Source organism: Pteropus medius, unplaced genomic scaffold (assembly GCF_902729225.1).
Source record: "Pteropus medius unplaced genomic scaffold, Ma_sr-lr_union100, whole genome shotgun sequence".
NCBI classification, from domain to species: Eukaryota; Metazoa; Chordata; class Mammalia; order Chiroptera; family Pteropodidae; genus Pteropus; species Pteropus medius.
This window is the reverse complement of record NW_024344378.1, coordinates 28,176,066-28,194,331: the sequence shown is the minus strand read 5'-3', so window position 1 is coordinate 28,194,331 and position 18,266 is coordinate 28,176,066. Positions and strand designations below refer to the sequence as shown.

Below are 18,266 nucleotides of genomic sequence, written 5' to 3'. Positions count from 1 at the left end.
CTGGTACAGTGCATCTACAGAAGTTAGTTTCCTTTGCTTTCTACTCAATTTCAGAGTAGAGCTTGCAGTGATATAAAGAAATATTTAAGATCTAGAATCATCACACCACAATTTTATACTTGATTTTACAAAACACTTCATTCCTATGAATTCCTCCGTTTTGAAATAAACGATATAGGCACATGAGCCTTAACAGTGAAATTTTGTGTTGATGACAATGATAGTCTCTAAGATCTGCATTTTCCTTACTAGTTTTCTAAAAATGCTGTTCCAAAAAGGAAAATAAAATATGAATTTATGCATGTATAAAGTCAAAATATCCCAAATATTTTATACAAATTTTAAAAATATCTGATCTCTATGCTCATTTTCATGAATATTTATAATACTTTAGAGAAATTATATTTCAGAACTGGATAAATAAAATTTTACTATGATCATCACTAGGAAAAAATACGTATAATATTTATACCTATATTTCAAAAAAATCTTTAGACTTGAAGATTCAAGAAATGACAATTAGTGTAAAGTGCTATCCCAAACATATGTAACTTCATTTTTAACTTTGACTTTTTACAGATATTTTCCAAATATTGTTTTAAAATTACAATTGACAAAGTAAATGGGTTCAAAGCTAAATCCTCAAACTAAGTAAAAAGATAACAGGTAACATTCAAATTTCTCTTTGAAAAACAACAATATTCTTCCATCAAATCAAGTCAGTATTTCATTCTGAAAGTAATGTATTAATATGCAATTTTATGAAATAATCCAGTTATAGGCAAAGACTCTTGCTGAAAATGCGCTTCCTCATTGCTGTGGGTTTTTTTTTTTCTCTCCGTAGGGCACTTGTGAGACCTCTCCAGGGACAGTGGATTAAATGGCCTTCAGAGTCAAAATATTTCCTTGAGGTTCAGATTTAAATGTGTTAAATAGTTAAAATCCCCTTTCTATTGTATAACTAACCCCTATTTACAGGTGCAACATAACTTGGCATTTAGGACTATAATTCTATGGATTTAAAATAATTGGAGACAGACTGAGAGATCTGACCATTCTCCTCTCTTCCCATGCCTCCCTCTTCAATCTGAAGACTCAGAAATTATCACAAGCCTTTGGAAACTAGAGAACTTGGGAACTGATGAACTATTCTAATCCAATGAATTAAGGTGTGTGAAAGAGCCCTATATATGGTAAAATATCACACCACTAGCCTTCTTAACCTTCTTCTCCCTCTCCCTGACAAAAGCTGCAATTTATAAGAGTGCCATGATGCTGAGGTTATTAACCCCTGAAACCTCATTCAGCTGAAAAGATTCACCAAGTTTCTAATGATTAGCCATTAAAAAAAAAAAGATGAACAGTAGTGGACAATAGAGCAAGAACTAACACAGGGAGAAAGGAATCATCTTTAAAACATCTCTAGAATATTTTTCAGGAAAAACCCCAAGTCTTTGTTTTTAATAATGATGAACCTAAATGTCTGATCTGAAAAGAAAACTCTCACCAGAGATCTGCTGATTCAAGGATTCCTGGCCAGTTGGAATACTGCCAACATTTTCCCATTCCTAACAGGAACGTGCCTACAATTTGAGAGCTTTTTTTCTAAGGAAAAAAATGGGAAGTGCTGGCATTAACATTTTGGGTAGAAATCGCCCTTGCAACTTGGTGTATACTGCTAAATTTCATGTAGGCATTGTATGTGATAGTAACAGAAGTGAGAGCCTGTGTCGGTCTTAGGAAAAAACTTTCAGTTTCCAGTGCAAAATTTCAAATACAAGGTGCACCAGCTACCCTTTCATATCATTTCCAACCATGGCATTCCATGATTCTTTGGATTCTCAAAGTGGTGCCTACCCATCACCAAAGGCAAGGAGTAAGAGGGTGGCGGGGTGGGGAGGGCGGGGAAGACAATCTCTTCCTGTATTAATTATTGCCTTTTGAAGAATTCTTCAACAATGCTGTTTAAAACTCTGATGAGAAACTCCTTAATAAACAAATTTTGTATCTTCACCTTCCACGACCACACCCAAGCTGACTCCCTTCTGCAAACAGCATAAGGTAAGTAAACCTACAAGTCGATGTTTCCCTTTACCTTAGAACTGAAGAGGGATGGGGGAGGGGCAGAGAAGTTGAGACAAAGCTGCCGCCCCATGTCATCCGCTTTGGTCATGCCTTCAAATTATCCCTAATTACAGCTAATTACATCAGCTGTGTCCTAACGTTCTCCATGGACTGATGTTCACCAGATCTCTGGTGAGAGTTTTCTTTTCAGATGAGACATTTAGGTTCATCATTATTAAAAACAAGACTTGGGTTTTTTCCTGAGTTCAATTGTGAGTACAAATCCCAAATGAGGAAACGGAGCCAGTCCAGCTTGCTTTGTTATTTGCTCTTTCCCCCTAAAACGAATATGTTAACAATAATAATAATTTCCTTGGAAGGCAATTCCTCTGCCAAAATAAAATCCTTTAGAAACATGTATAATCAAGTGGTCCCACCTCTCTCAACCCTGCAGATTCCCAGGCTCAAGGTCACTGGTCATGTGGAGTTGTAACCAGTTGCAATAATAGCCGCAGATTCCCCGTCTTTCTGATCCAATTCACTTGCTACAGAGTAAGCCACCGATCCATTGGCCCATAGCTGCAGCTTGGGATCCGATTCTTTGGCAAGGAATCGCAGCTGGGTTTTTTTCATCTTCTTTACAAGTCTAGCAAAGCCAAGCAACAGAGAACTAAATATCATTGAAAGTCCACAGAGAAGAAATGCTGCAGTGTAGCTGCCAGTCGTGTCTACCAGCCATCCTGTAACAAGCAATAGCAAAATTATATTGTTGAGTTGAAAATTCAATTACTTACCCCCTGTCAAATCTGATAATTTGTAAGGATAATAACAATAGACTGCTAGCACCACCATTATAATTGTGATACAAAAAGCAGATCTAAAAATATGGTGCAGCAACTGAAAAAGGCATTCTATTTTCTAGGGAAACTTCTAAAATGGACTGTTGTTACTACATAAAGTGCCTGAAAGAGTGTCACATTCTTAGCAGTCACAAAATGAATACTTATTATTATTAATCCCATGAAATAGGGTAGAAAAGATAAATATAGCATCATTCAAATTGTTGGCATTAGGCTCAATTACCTAGGTTGTTAAGAGAAATAATCATACAACATGCTAGTAGTATTCCCAGCACCCATATATTATCTATCTTCAGTAACATAATATGCTTCTGGATAAAGCAAAATCCAAATTTGCAATGGATCTAGTCATTGTACCCAATCCAGTTTGAAAACCAGACCTCTGGGCCATTTTAAAAGTTACAAATGCAAATTTCAGAAGACCCAATTCTGTTATCACAGCTTTTGTTTTCTTTTATCTCTTGTTACAACCGATTAATCTCAATATCTATTCTAGCTCTAAATTTTGAGGAGAAGCAGGGTGTATGATAATGCAAAATATGGGCAACAATCATCAGAGAATCAATGGGGTAAAATTAGACCTTGGCAGGCAATTATTTTGTGATTGAAAAGTTAAATTCCTCCAGACTTTACTTATATGCTGTGAAAATCCACCAGAGAAGTATATGGTGTCTCTTCTCACCTACTTCAAATCCATTATTCAAAAATGCCATGTAGAGATTGTTATAAGACCCAGAAAGTTTCCAGGCACATCTTGTGATTTATTTGTGCATTTCTGCAGCACCAAACAGAAGAGACTGAGGGTTGTCATTTTAAAGGTAATTAAATAAGAGAAGTATTACAGTAAGTACTCACACCCTAATCCCCTAATACCTGGTAATGAGTATAAGGTCTGATTAGAATTATACTCCTAAAGATTAGTAAACACAAAAATTGGCTATGAAGGGAGGATGTGGGAACATTTTCGGGGCAGTTTTCAAAACAGGAGCACTAAATATATAGTCCTATATCATGGAGTTTAAGCCAACCGTTTGCTACTTTAGCAGTTGCTGGGCTTTGGAAATAACCCTAAACTATTCATTCACAACAGCAGCCAAAGCAGAAATCTTGCTTTCTTCAAAAAATTCCCTTCTTTTCCTTCTAGGCAAATGTTTGGCTCATTTCTCTTTTGCTTGTGTTCAGAGATGGTCATTCTCTCGGTTTTAATTCAGGCAGGTAATAATCTGGACCAGTCATTCTCAATCTAGTGAGACTGAGCATCATGAGAAAGATGGCTGAGAACGTAGATTCCTGGAACTCACTCCCTAAGATTTGATTCAGATCACAGAGGGAGGATCAAAGGAACCTGCATGTTTTAACAAGGGCCCCAGGGGATTCTGATGTAGGTGGTCCCACTACCTCCATCTGAGAAAACACTGGTCTAGACCATATGCTCTAGGAAGAGGAACAGGTTCTGACCTGTTTGCTGCTATATCAACGGTGCCAAGGACAATGCTGGTGTACACAAGCAATAAATATTTGTTGAATCACTTGTTTAGTCATGCTTTAACTTTCTATAGCATTTTACATTAACGTTTGCAAAACATTCTATATGCTTTATCTGATGACTCCTAAATCTGTATGTCAAATCTAGTCTCCCTCTAAAACTCAGATTTCATCCTTAAACAGCTCTCTCTATTAGTCATTTTACTGGGTATTTCAGATATCTCTATATGTCTAAACATTAAATTCATTATTTTTCTGGCAAAGCCATTTTCTTCAACTTCCTTATTTATTTTAATCATGCCATCATTTTCCAAGTCATTTTGGACTTATTTCTCTTCTTTACCCCCATATGCTAAATTCAGTTGATTTTTTTTTCTCATAAAACTTCCTCCTTGTTCTCAGAGCTCATTTTCATTCCTTCTGCAGCAGCCCTAGTCCAGTTTGCTTCTGAACTGCTGCTTCCCTGAATAACCAGATCAATTGCTACATTACAGTTTCTAAAATATACTCTTTACCACATTACCCCTTTGCACAAAAACAATAATACTATCTATAGTCTCTGAAGAATATAGAGCCCCAGCTCCTTTGGCTGGCACTCGACTCCTCCACTTATCATTTTAGCCTTACCACCCACTGCCTCCTATTAGAATCCTATACTCTTGCTAGACTTCTCTCAGGATGTGCCTGACTTATTTATAAGTCTGAACAACTACTCCGTTCCACTGCCCCCATCATTAGTGTGGAATAGAACCAAGACTCTAATTCGGGACATTTTTTTTTTTTTTCCAGATAGGCTAAGGTCCCTATGTGGTTAGGAGAAGATTGCAAAACAAAGATGTAGGTGAGATCATGATGTTTTGGTGGCTCTTGCATCCCTTTCTCTTTCACTCTTCCCCAGCTTACTTCCAATCCTTATTTTTTGTGTGTAAGTTCACTGTTTTCACTTCAGTACAACAAGGAGGAAACAAAGGTGGTCAGGGGTTCTCTCGAAACTTACCTGCAATCGGTGGGCTCACCAAGTATGGCACTGCATGAAGAAAGTACACCACACCGAGTGCTGAGGACAAAGAGGTCGTCCCCACTATTTCTGCGGTCACTACCGGCATCAAAGTCACATAGGCACCATCGAAGTAGCCAAAGGTACAAGAGAAAGGCACGAGCAGAGAGAGACTTTGAAGCATCGGAAGGCAGAGATAGCAGAGCCCATCCAGTCCCACGGCAAAGAGGTAGCAAACATACTGGTAGTTCTTCAGACACCTGTGGATTCGAAGAAGAAGAATGAGTGCAGCATGTACAGGTTCTGTCAAAGAGCTTTGGAACCACAGCCACACCGCAGTAAGCATTGCAGTTATTTATAAAGATGGCGTCCCCATTGTGTGTTATTTACGTTGTCTTCCTATCTTTCTTTTGGTACATGTGAACCAAGAATTTATCTCCTTGGAAAGAATGGTGTGGTAGAAAATAATATATGCTCTAAAATTAGAAAGAAGCCTGAATGCAGATCTATCACCTACTTACTGCCGAAGTCTAGCCTTAATTTCTTTAGCTATAAAATGGGAAGGTTATCTATCTCATTGGGTTACTCTAAGGGTAGCTGTGAAATAACATGTGGAGCTGCAAGAGACTAATATTTTCCAGCAGTCTACCGTATTAGATGACATGCTCCCAGCTATGGTATCCATTGGTATCTGGCACAATATACAAGCTTAATAAATCAAGTGCTCACACAAAAAGAAAGCCATAATATAAAGAAATTAAAATGATTTGCCAGAGACTATGAAGGTCTTATACTAGAACTAAGTCTTATTTCAAGACCTCCCCAGTGAAACTTCCATTAACATTTTCTCTCTGTAGCTCCAAACCCATCTATGATACCCATTATTTCAAAGGCTCTCTGTAATATCAGTACAGGCAGTTTATGCTTGACAAATGTTTTTCCACCCATGGTCTATGAGGTTTATAGGAAAATACTGCACTGGCCCGTTTTACAGATGATGACCCTTGAGGACCCAAGAGTTAGGTGATTTTCTCTCGGTCCCCAGGATAATAAGGGGCAGAGACAGTGTAAGAACTTATGTGTTGTATATCTCAGACAAGATATCCTTCTATCAGACCTACACCAGGCTGCTTCTTGTTGAATTATTTGATTGTAAAGACAGAACCCTTTGTTTTTCCCCCTCTTCCTTAACCATTAAAAATGTGGAATTAATCCTAAATATTATATATATAACACTGCAGAATAGCAGTTCAACCCTGACTAACTACCAAAGACATACTGTATGAGGAGCCACATCATGACCGCTCTCCAAGGTCATGGCTCAAGTGTGAAGAGTCCACCATTTAGGAGAATTTGAGTAGCTTGCTGTCTTCAGTCCAAGCAGATAAGCAATAGATGAAGAAACTACTCAGAAGATTTCTTATAACTTTGGTTTCTAAGCCTAAAATTGTAATATAAGTATTTGCTATCTGCACTATCAAAGAGAAACATGTGGCCACAGATGACATGTTATTACTGTACCTGATCCTCCTTCCTAGACTGTTCCTCTTCTACTGCCAGCCAGTCTCTGGAATGGGTCAAAAGAAATGAAAACCACGACACCCAGCCATAAGTTGTCTTACCTGAGGACTGACTTGATGTAGGATGAAATTAAATCTGTCACCAGAATTTACAGTTGCCCTAGTGTTCTGTGGTTTAGAACACCCACCATCCCAAACCATCTAGAATAGGGGTTGGCCAACCATGACTAAATCCAGCCTACCACTTGTTTTTGCACTATCTGTGAACTAGGAATGGTCTTTCCAGTTTTGAATAGATTGGGGGAGGGCAGGGGGGGGCGAGGGAGGAATATCAAAAGTACAGTATTTTGTGACATGATAAAATTATATGAAAAATTCAAATTTAGTGTCCATAAATAAAGTCTTATTGGAACATAGCCACTCCCATTTGTTCACACATTGTCTATGGCTGCTTTCGTGCTACAACAGCAGAGCTGGACAGCTGTGATCATATGATCCACAAAGCCAAAAATGTTTACTATCGGTCCCTTTATAGAAAAAGTTTGCCAACTGCTGACTAGAAGAACCAACAAAGGAGTTGCCTTCAGATATTGAAAATCTGTTAACATTATTCAGACCTGGGTATTCTACAGGGAAAGGGGATAAGGGAAACTCAAAACTTATAAAGTCCCCTGGTAAGGAACCAATTGTGGTTTCACGAATTTTACCTTCTGTCAGTTAGCCATCCAAATGTGATATTGCCAATAATGTCGATCACCCCAAGTATGGACATAAGAAAAGCAGCTTGCTGGTGACTCACTCCAACACTCAAAGCATAAGGCACCAAGTACACAAAGAGAGGGCTGCAGCCATAAGCCATAAATAGAACAGAGATGGCTAACACAACAAAGTCAGACATCAGTAAAAAGCTGTATTCCTGCTGCAGAGAGCAACAGAGGCAGGTCTGCACCCACTCTTTAGTCAAAGTCGAACAGGGAGGTGCCTGCTTAAAGTCTTGTTTCTGAGTTCTACAGACATGGTTCTGCTCTGGAGTCGTATGGTCCTCTTTGAGAGTGATTGGCCGCATCAAGGCACCACAAACACAGAGGTTCAAAACGAAGCCCCCAAGAATGAGTAATGCTCCCCGCCAGGAAAACTGTTCAATAAGGAGCTGAACCACAGGAGCCAGGATAAAGGTGCCAATGCCACTTCCCGACATGGCGATCCCATAAGCGAGGGCTTTCCGTCTGCTGAAATATTTGCCAACCATGGCAATAGCTGGAGAGTAACAAAGTGCAAATCCAAGACCTGGGGATGAAGAGAATGCCATGAGGGCTGGTATACCATGAACAGCCAATGAAGGAAAAATATCTCAGAATGAAGTTATTTTGATTAAAGAGAATCTGACCTTCTGTTAAACCCTTTTAAAACTGTTTTCTGCACCACCCTGAAAATGAGTCTCCCCTCACCTGTTATCCGCAATTTGGAAAGTATAACATATATATGACTTTCTTCTTGGGAAGAAAAAACCTTAAGGAAATATGACTGATTAAACAAAATGAAGAACTTAAAAACTATTATACAGACTGAATTTGAATTAACTAAAAAATCAGGATAATGCTGACCTAAGAAACTTATTCTCCCTAACAACACCTCTTTTAAACTTAAATTATCCAGAGGATTGCCTCAACTCTTCACTGCCTGTGAAGACATAACTCTGATATCTGGACCACTTTGGAAATTGGGTTTAAATAGTATTTATGACCCCATGAAAGTTCCAGAGTAATTTCATATAATTGCAAAACAGCATGCAATTTTATACATTAACATTGCACAGCAACCTGAAAATATCCCCTAAGGTCAGCAGAAAGTCTCTTAAAGATTTTCAGCATCTATTCCTTGTACGTCCAGAAAATCTGAGGAGCTTTAAACATAGAATTCATGGTATCTAATGTCAAGAAAGGAAACGGAGAACAAACATTCAGCTCCTGTTCCCATCTGCAGTGCAGGGTGACCAATGATTCCAGCTGGCCTGGCCTGAGCGATTTCCCAGGTGTGAGACTCAGTGCTAAGACCAGAACAGTCCCTGGTAAACTGGGATGAAAGGACACCCTAGGAGCCAGGCCCTTTCAGTTACGTGGGACAGATATACTTTTGAGCCTACGGAACCAGATTTAGAGCCTCTCTATGAGATATGTCATTTATTGGCCTGATCATGCTACCCCTGTGGCACAGTGCCTGTACGTGAGTTAGTGCTACTCTCCACACCCCTCAGAGTGATGGGGCAAACTGCTACTCCAGTCCCACGAAGTCACCCCACCTTGATCCCACCCATTCCCCTTATGGAATATACACATGTTGCTTTTCCTTCTATGAGGTTCTTATGATTCTCCAAAGTATACTTCTATGGCATTTAGAGAGAATGTATAACACATGAATATTCAGAACAGGAAGCTTTCTTTTTTAAATTGGAAACCTCCATTTTTTAGACAATGATATTCACTATAAAGCAAGGACAACTCAGACAACCACAAATAGCATTTTAATGTCTTGGCAGAAATATTGGGAAAATGCTGAAAATTACATTGCCCGGGCTAATATCTTATGGCTTCTGAGTATAGACTCTTAGCTATCCACTGCTGCCAAAAGGAAAGCCAGCAGTTACTTTTAAGTGGTGCTGCATTTTCATTACAGTAGTCCAATCAATTGCATTTCCAGCTCTTTCGTTTAACTGCTAGGTAGGTAGACACAAACTAGGTAAGCTAAATTATGCAACTAACAAAATGACTATTTTATGCATTACTGTTCTGTTGATGTGCTTGACAGCCCCTGAATGGGATGAGGTAAGACAAGTGGTGTAAAGTGCTCTTACCTGTAAGAACTCCCAGTGTGAGGTAGAGATGCTTCAGACTGGTGGCAAAGGAGCCCAGGATGAGACCAGTAGATGCAAGCAAACCGCCCAGCATGATTCCCACTTGACAGGATAAATGGTTACTGACAACACTCCCAAGTGGAGCTTCAAAAACAATAATAAACATATTCAACAGAAAGGCCTTGGGGGCACTGTGAAAAAGCTGGGGTGTTGCATTGGCCAAAGAGAATGACTAACCTCTAAAGCACCAAATCTCTCCCCCTAACCCCACCCCATGTGCTCATTCTATAGATGTGGAAACTGAGGAGAGAAGAAATGAATTGTCCATGGTCACGCAGAGAATAACTAGCAAAGCTGGAATTAGGATCAAGTGTTCTGACTTACATTTCAGTGCTCATTTTACTCCTCCATTCCATTACAGTCATAAATCCAGGACTATGGAGTATTTTTTAAATAGTGAACCAAATCCTCATTTAAACAACATGTCACTTGCACAGGATGTGCCTTGTATGTTTCATGTAGTATTGTTCATATACCATTAGCAATAATTATGACAATAATTGGAGAAGAAGGAAACACTGTATGGCCAGTAGTGTTATACAGGAAAAGGCCAGGGAGCAAGATCATAGACAAATGCCACAATCTGGCACTGTTTTAAGGCTTTAGGAAACGCTATGGCTGAGAAATCAAAACCCAGAAACATCTAAGAAAATGTCCACACCCACAGTGACATTTTGGTTAGCCTCACTCTATTTGTGGTTTAAAATGTGTCAAAATCGTGCGGACTTCCAGATTTAGAGAATATTAAAGCTGGAGGAGGCTAAGGAAAAATTAAAGTTTGGAGGAATATGATGTTTCCAAGATCATCAAGAAGTAGAGGTCGGGCACCCGACAACAAGTGCAGGATTATTTCACCCTGTTACTCTGGCTCCTTTGGTCTCCCAGACTGATGGCAGGGAGGATGGATAAGGAAAGCATATGAATTTCTTTCTAAGCATATGAATTTCATGCTGACACAAGTACTCCTACAACCAAGAACAGAAGAACCAGTTCTCTGGGTATCTGTAGAGTTTAATTTTTGAATTGATCCAGTTGAAATTCGAGCCTGATTCAAATGTACATGATAGAATCGGTCATCAGCCTGACATCTCCTGTCTAGTTAAATCAGTGGCTAGCTGTATATATAAACTCTGGAGAATAGAAATGAGCAAACTTCCTGAAAATAAGTCTAATTTTCTAGGCTGCTATTGCTATGGTTATTAGAAGAGTGACAAAATTTTCACCAAATTCAATGAAAAATGTTCACTTCCTTGTTCACCACAGGACAGAAATGTTTGCCATGAGTGTCCTAGATGTGATTCCATAACCTCTTTTTCATACTCTGTACTCAACTAATATTGCCAGTGAGCAAGTGGATATGTGGTAATTGGGTACAACAGAACTCAAGTCCTTGCAATGGAATTTAAATGTTTCATATTTAAAGTCACACTAATATGATCCTGCTTTAGCTCAATGGTCATATTAGTCACTGAAGGTCATTTATTCCTCTTTTGGGGGTTATAAATATTCTCCAAAAGATAACAGTAAGGGAAATGAGTCACCTGTATCCTCTGAGAAAGACAAACATGGCTCTCTTGGCATACTCATATAAAAGCTAAGACTAATCACGTAACCCTGAAAATCCAGTGACTGCCTTACTGGTTTAAAAAAGTATACAGATATAGACAGGCTAGAAAACCCAATTATATGATTTTTTTGATCCCTTAAGACCTTCCGGTGTTATAAGTAGAAAGAGTCAATTTAGCCTTCTCATAAAATCTGCTTTTAGACCTAGAATGGCTCTCAAATTCCTCCCGAACACAGAAATAAATTTAAGCACAATTTAACTGGTTCCTGGGTATGTACACTTTTTTTTTCCAAAAATAAATACTAACTAGTACCCAGAATAGAATCAGATAACATTATTTATCAGTTACTAAATAATATAGTATTTCTTTCTTCCCACCAAGACATGGCCTGAAGAGATAACAGTTTTCTAAAATACTCAGGATTCATCTAAATGAAAGGATTAAATGGTCTAGGCTGCAAATAGAGCATAGCAATTTCACTCAATCTCAAAAACTCTCTAAGCCACTAATTTAATAACTCTGGTTTGAAATTTATAAAAAGAAAAACCTCAAAGTTAGTTTTCCTCTACTATATAGATGGAATGAGAGATTCCAGGAATTTTTAGAATACTCTATGTACCCTCTACATAGCATCTTTAAGGTTTCTTGAATGAAATTACAGCCATGATGAATGTGCTCATCTCATAATTACACCATCCCATTCTTCCCCAATATTTCTCTAAGAATGAAGATATATGCATGAAAAATAATGAAATCTATGAGAGAAAGTCTGAAATATCTAGGAAGGTAACAGAATGAAAATGAAACGAGATGCAATGTACATATTGTCTGCACTCATGAAAGGAGATCATATAGAAATTGCTCACTGTGCTATCCAATGACTGTTTATATTACTGGAGAATGAGGGAATCACAGCATTTGGAAGAAAGAAGCCAAGCATATACTGTATGATTAGCTGCTTTCCAAACCAGGATAAGTCCTATAATGCCCAGCACCCTATATCTATATGGAAGAACAAAACGGTATGTGACCTTCTGAGTTATTAACTACCTGTTCCATCTGACGTCAGCCAAGGCCATTAATTTCAAGAGTATGTCTAGTTGGGTTTTGCTGAAAGTAGGATCAATATTTTATTTTACTTTTAGCTAATTTTTACCTTTCTACTTAGAAAAATTGGTAATCAATAGTGGTACAATTTGAGAGCCATGTACAGTTTGAGAGTAGTCAGTAATTATCTATCCCTAGTAATAATACTCACCACAGAGCATGGTCACACAGTCTACAATGGAATGGATCCACGCTGTTTGTGCATAATCCTGAGTGAAGTATGTCTGGAACTCCACAAAAAAAATTGAAATACATCTGAAAAATATCGTGCAAGCATGTTATACAAAAAAATACAAATAAAAAGTGAATGAACATGGATTTGAATCAGAGCTTAAAGTTTTGGTTCAATCAACTGTTCCAGTCTCCATGGGTTTTACTTGGTTTTGAGTGGTACTCTGTTGGACTATAATAAGTGAGAAATCAGAAGCTGACCTTTGGGCTATTCTAAAGGATAAGAACAAGTGTCCATCCACTAGAGGGGCTGCTGAAACCAAGTAGATGTGAAGATCACCGCTGTAGAGAAGGTCTTTTGAAAAAGATGGCAGGTCAAAAACATGGTTTCTTATTTATCTTAATATTTCATTACCATCTATAGCTTCTAGGAGGTTGTTATACAAGTTAAAATTCGACAATAAAGAGTTATACATCATCCAGCAACTTCACTTCTAGGTTTTAACCAAAGGTAATAAACAGATGATGATGATGATGATGATGATGACGATGATGATGATGATGATAATGATGATGTTAATAACAGATACACATAAAAAAGATATATTCTGGAGATTATTTATAATAAGTCAAAGGTTGTAACTAACCTATTTGTCCATTAATATGTGACTAGTTAAATCAATTTTGAGATATTAATAAAATGAAATATTGTTAGGTCTTAAAAATGATGATTTGATCTGTACTTATTGATTTGGTAAAAAATTCACAACATGATGTTAAATAAGAAAGTAAGTTGCAAAATAGTTCATATAGTAATGGCTTATTTTTATAAAAACGTAATTCATATAAATAAAGCCCCAAAACATATAAACCAAAAAGTACCCAGTCATTACATAGTAGTGGTGAGATTATAAATAATTTCATTTTTTGTCTTTATTTTTCATTTTGAATTATTTTATAATGAACGTGGTTTCTTATACAATCAGAAATATATGTGTGTGTGTATACATATGTATATATGGAGAGAGAGAGAGTAGGTGTGGGCATACAGAGACAGAGATGGGGACAGACAAAGATAAAAAACTTATATTGAAAAATAGTTAATTATTTAGTAAAAACAAGACATAAGTGATCCCGAAGCAATAATTTGTATCACTGTACAATTTGGAATGACCCTCATACAGATTAGCATGATGTCATAATTCGGAACAGGAAGCTTTTCGAGCTCAGTGATAACAGGGGAAGAAATCAAGCCTTGTGGCTTGGGGATGAGGTAGGAGGTTATCGGTCTCCTTGGATAAGGCTACATTCCAATTTATTATGCGTCAGCAGTCCATAGTAACCTGTTATTTCATTCTCTCTCCTCTCCAGTTGCTGCTAGATATGAATTCAGCAGCCTATTCAAAGGATAGTTTACTATGATCAAGTGAGGTTTATCCCTCGGATGCAAGAATGGTTCAACATATGCAAATCAATCAGTGTGATATATCACGTTAATATAATAAAAGAATCACATGATCATCTCAATAAATTCAGAGAAAGCATTTGATAAAATTCTAATCCATTCATGATGAAAACTCTTAACAAATTAGGCATAGAAGGAACATATCTCGACATCATAAAGGCCATATATGACAAGCCCACGACTAACATCAAACTCAGTGGTGGAAGGTTGAAAGCATTTCCTCTAAGATCAGGAACAAGACAAGGGTGCCCACTCTCACCACTCCTATTCAATATCATACTGGAAGACCTAGCTAGCTGGTTTGTGACATTTAGATTCTAATGCTGTCTGCATTTTCACACTTTTCTCCTTTAAGCTTATTCTACTTAAGTGTCCTCCCCTCACCCTCTCCAAGTAACCTCTGATGACAAGCCTTTGCTACTGGCCACAACTCTCTTTTCTAATTTCCCGTAGCCCTCCTTATAAAGCACTGAACTCACTTCCAGAACTTTCCCATCATGAGAATGATGGAAGCTTCCAAATGTAAGAACTAAAGATGAAAGAGAATCCTTTTAACTGTGTCCTCCTCACACCCAGAACACAAGCTCCATAATCCACAAGATCCACAAGATGGGAGACAAATCAGACTTGACACCAATCATATTACTTTAAACAAGTCTACAGTTTATTATGACACATAATTAACCAATCCATATCATAGCAAAACAAACAGCCTGCTTCTTTCTTGCATTATATGTTTGTTATGAAAGTAACATCAATACTTTTATTGATGATGCCATCAAATAAAGTACAAATTGCTTTCTTTTGCTGCTGAGTGTGCTGCCAGAGAAGAACAAAGAGTTAAATTTGAATGAAAGGCACCTGTAAAGGAAAGAGCTAGCACATGCCAATTTCAAGTATGTATTTGTTCCAAGGAGTCTCAATGTATACAAGTTAAGCTTAAGTGTTTTCAATATGATGCCTTTGGATAAAAGAGAGAGAGAAGGAGACGTGTGCAAGTAAGAATGAGAGATACTCTGTATTTATGCTGTTTCTCTCCTTCGACCTAGAATTCAGCCTCCACCAGCACAGCCAAATGCAAAATAAAGAAAAATAATTTAAATTCTAGGTTTTAAGCTTCCAATTGCTCAGCCTCTGGTGAGCCAAGACATGTTCAAGGACTATTTTGACCTGATATGTTTTTTTCTTCCTGGGATGAGCTACTTACAAAAACAAATGGCTGAAATAGCCACAGTATTTAGTCTAAAACTGTCCTAACACTTCAGGTTTGCATGTCAGATATTAGAGAAGAGACCATGATCCAGGACTTTTCAGTGTCAGAAAAAATCACATTCTTTACAAAGAAGAAGACATCCAGTCAAAGGAAACACACACACATACCATACATATACATATATATTTTCACAATGATTCAGAAACAGAATGAAGCAGAGTTAGAAAAAAAAAGACAAGCCAGATTATCGTAATAAATCAAGAAGAAAATCTCACCTACCTGGTTACTGCCCGGGTACAGATGGTGACAAGGAAACAGCCAGCCACAATCATCCATCCCCAGCCTCCATCTGGAGGGGAGGTGGACCGAGCTCTATTTATTTTTGCCATGGTCTTGATTCTTTTTTCCTCTTTACCAGCAGCCCAGTTTTAATCTTGGAAGAGTTTGCTGTCCAGTGACTTCCTGTTGGCATTCAAGGATTAGCATAGAATGCTACCTGGCACATGGGTTACTGGCCATCTAAAACAAAAAATCAGGACATATTTGTATTTTATTGCCATCTCCAAAGGTTGATTTTTCACATGGCAAAAATGATTAATACATTTCTATTAAATATGATTATTTGTAACTATGAAGACCATTAGTTGTCCTTTGTACTCATCTTCCTTCTTTTTAATAATATAAAATTTTAGCCACATCCTCATGCACCCAGTTTGATACCATTTCCCTTGGTCTTTCTAGAAGGTAGATGTGGCAATGTGGTTTAATCTAGGTGAAAGGGATGCTAGAAAAAGTAATAAGTGCCACTTCCGGTTCAGTAGGTCAAAGGCAAAGGCATTTTCCCAAGACTTCTACCACCCCCACAGACTGGAACACGGATGTGGAGATGAGACAGTTTCAACCACACAGACCAGGATATGGCCCTAGGGGCTGGCAGAACTACGGGCCAGAAAGAGGCTGAGGCCCTGTCCCCAAAGACTCCTCGGAGAAGGGCTGCCTCTCCAGGCCTGGACTTCACACGTCTCTCACGGTTACAGGAAAGACAGACTAAGCTTTGGTTTTGCTTGAGCCTCTATTTTAGAGTTGCTCTATTATAACAGTTTAGATTGTGTCCTAATTATTATACTGAATGAGTCTGACAATAACTTCTTTGGCATTTTTGACTAAGAATGCTATAATTTTTAAAGTATGCAATTGAAGCAAAAAGAGAAGAACAAATAAACGAAATAGAAAAGTAGTACATAATAATTCAATATAACTAAATAAGGTAGAAAAGATTTGTGGAGAATAAAGTATTACTCCCTACATCATGTAACAACTCTACCTTCAGCTCTTGACCTTATCGACAGATCAAAGTTAAATATGAAAAAAAGAAATCATTAATAATCTAGTGAAAATATAGGCAAATTTTATCAGATCTCTAGGGAGGAAAAGGACTCCCTGAAAGTAAAGTAATATAACAAACCAAGGGAAATTTTGTTGATTTGTCTACATTAAAATTTAACATCCCTATACATTAAAATATGTAATAAATAAAACCAAAAGGTAAACCATGAACTTGGGAAAAAAACATTAGCAACATTAATTCATTCAACTACCAACACTTATTAAGTGTTTAATATGTGTTAGGCACTATTTTAGGTAACTGGAGATTCAGTAGTGATTCCATATAGACCACTTAGGTTTGCTCACTTTCAAGACTTGGGTCTCCCTCTTCATCTTATTAGCCATCTCATGAATATGGGAAGACTGACAAAGATGGAGTGAATTAGAGTATAAATCTATCAAAAGTATCAGAAGAGCAGTCTCATATAAATATTAAGCCTATTGATTTCGAGAAAATCAAAAGTATTATTTGAAATGATAATATTGCTAATCACAGCCCCAAGTACTGAGTAATAGCCAAAACACTAATATCTAGGCTGACGCAGAGCTCCCTTTTAGAGAGCGCTTGCCGCAAGCCACACTGCTATTAAGCAGCATTGTAGACAGTATTTCAGCTAACTGTTACGCTAACATAGAAGGTAGACATTAGTATCCCTATTTTACAGATATAGAAACTCAGGCTAGAGAAATGAAGTAATTTGCCTGATTATTATTAACATTACCTAGTAGCAGAAATAGGACATGAACCTTTGCCTGACTGCAAGGGCACATGTCCTAACCAATGCCCTACACTGCGTCCACTGCATTTCCTTATACTTTGGCAGAAATTCCTATACATTTTTGTCTAACCATATGCATATAATTCTTGCTGATGGCACACCAGTAGGGTGACATTAATTGCAGCCTGATATAGCTAGAAATGCGTTCTTTAAATGGTACCATTGGTATTTCCCTAAAACATGCCTGCAGGTTTCTGACTTGTTCAGACACAGAATTATCCCTGATTTCAAAGCAAACCCAACCTTCCAAAAGAATCTCCAGTCTACGGCCATGCCACCCTGAACACGCCCGATCCCATCGGATCTCGGAAGCTAAGCAGGTTCGGGCCTGGTTAGTACTTGGATGGGAGACCACCTAGGAAGACCAGGTGCTTTAAGAGTAAAAAAAATAAAAATAAAAAATAAAAGAATCTCCAATACTCTGGAGCTTCAAGATCTGTCCCTCCAAAACTTAACTTCGTATTATGGGGAAATTCTTTTAATAGTCAACTATTTTCTTCCCCAAAATTAAATATTCAAAGAAAAACTAATTTAAAAGATCCATTGTACTTGTATTTTTGGCTTAGAAGACTCAGCCTACTATATATAGCAGACAGAGCTGGTTGCCTATCTCAAATCCATAGTTCATCCCTTCCTCTTTTCTACCATAACCCTGGTGTTGTTCACGTATCTACTCTATTCGTTCTCTTTACAGCAGCCATTTGCTTAAGAGAAGTCTGGCCCAATCCATTGTTTTGAGG

At 37.8% G+C, this 18,266-nt stretch overlaps 1 protein-coding gene and 1 pseudogene across 1 annotated transcript; one reads left to right on the top strand and one right to left on the bottom strand.

The window, feature by feature from the left end:
• Positions 1-823: 823 nt before the first annotated feature.
• Positions 824-15,833, bottom strand: SLC16A12 (solute carrier family 16 member 12). Its single transcript, XM_039871763.1, is given in 7 exon segments — positions 824-2,804; positions 5,407-5,666; positions 7,634-8,213; positions 9,778-9,921; positions 12,664-12,767; positions 15,641-15,779; positions 15,782-15,833. Coding segments are annotated over 7 exon segments (1,542 nt in total). The 3' UTR covers positions 824-2,541.
• Positions 15,834-17,787: 1,954 nt separating this feature from the next.
• Positions 17,788-17,906, top strand: LOC120609808 (uncharacterized; annotated as a pseudogene).
• The last annotated feature ends 360 nt before the right edge of the window (positions 17,907-18,266 follow it).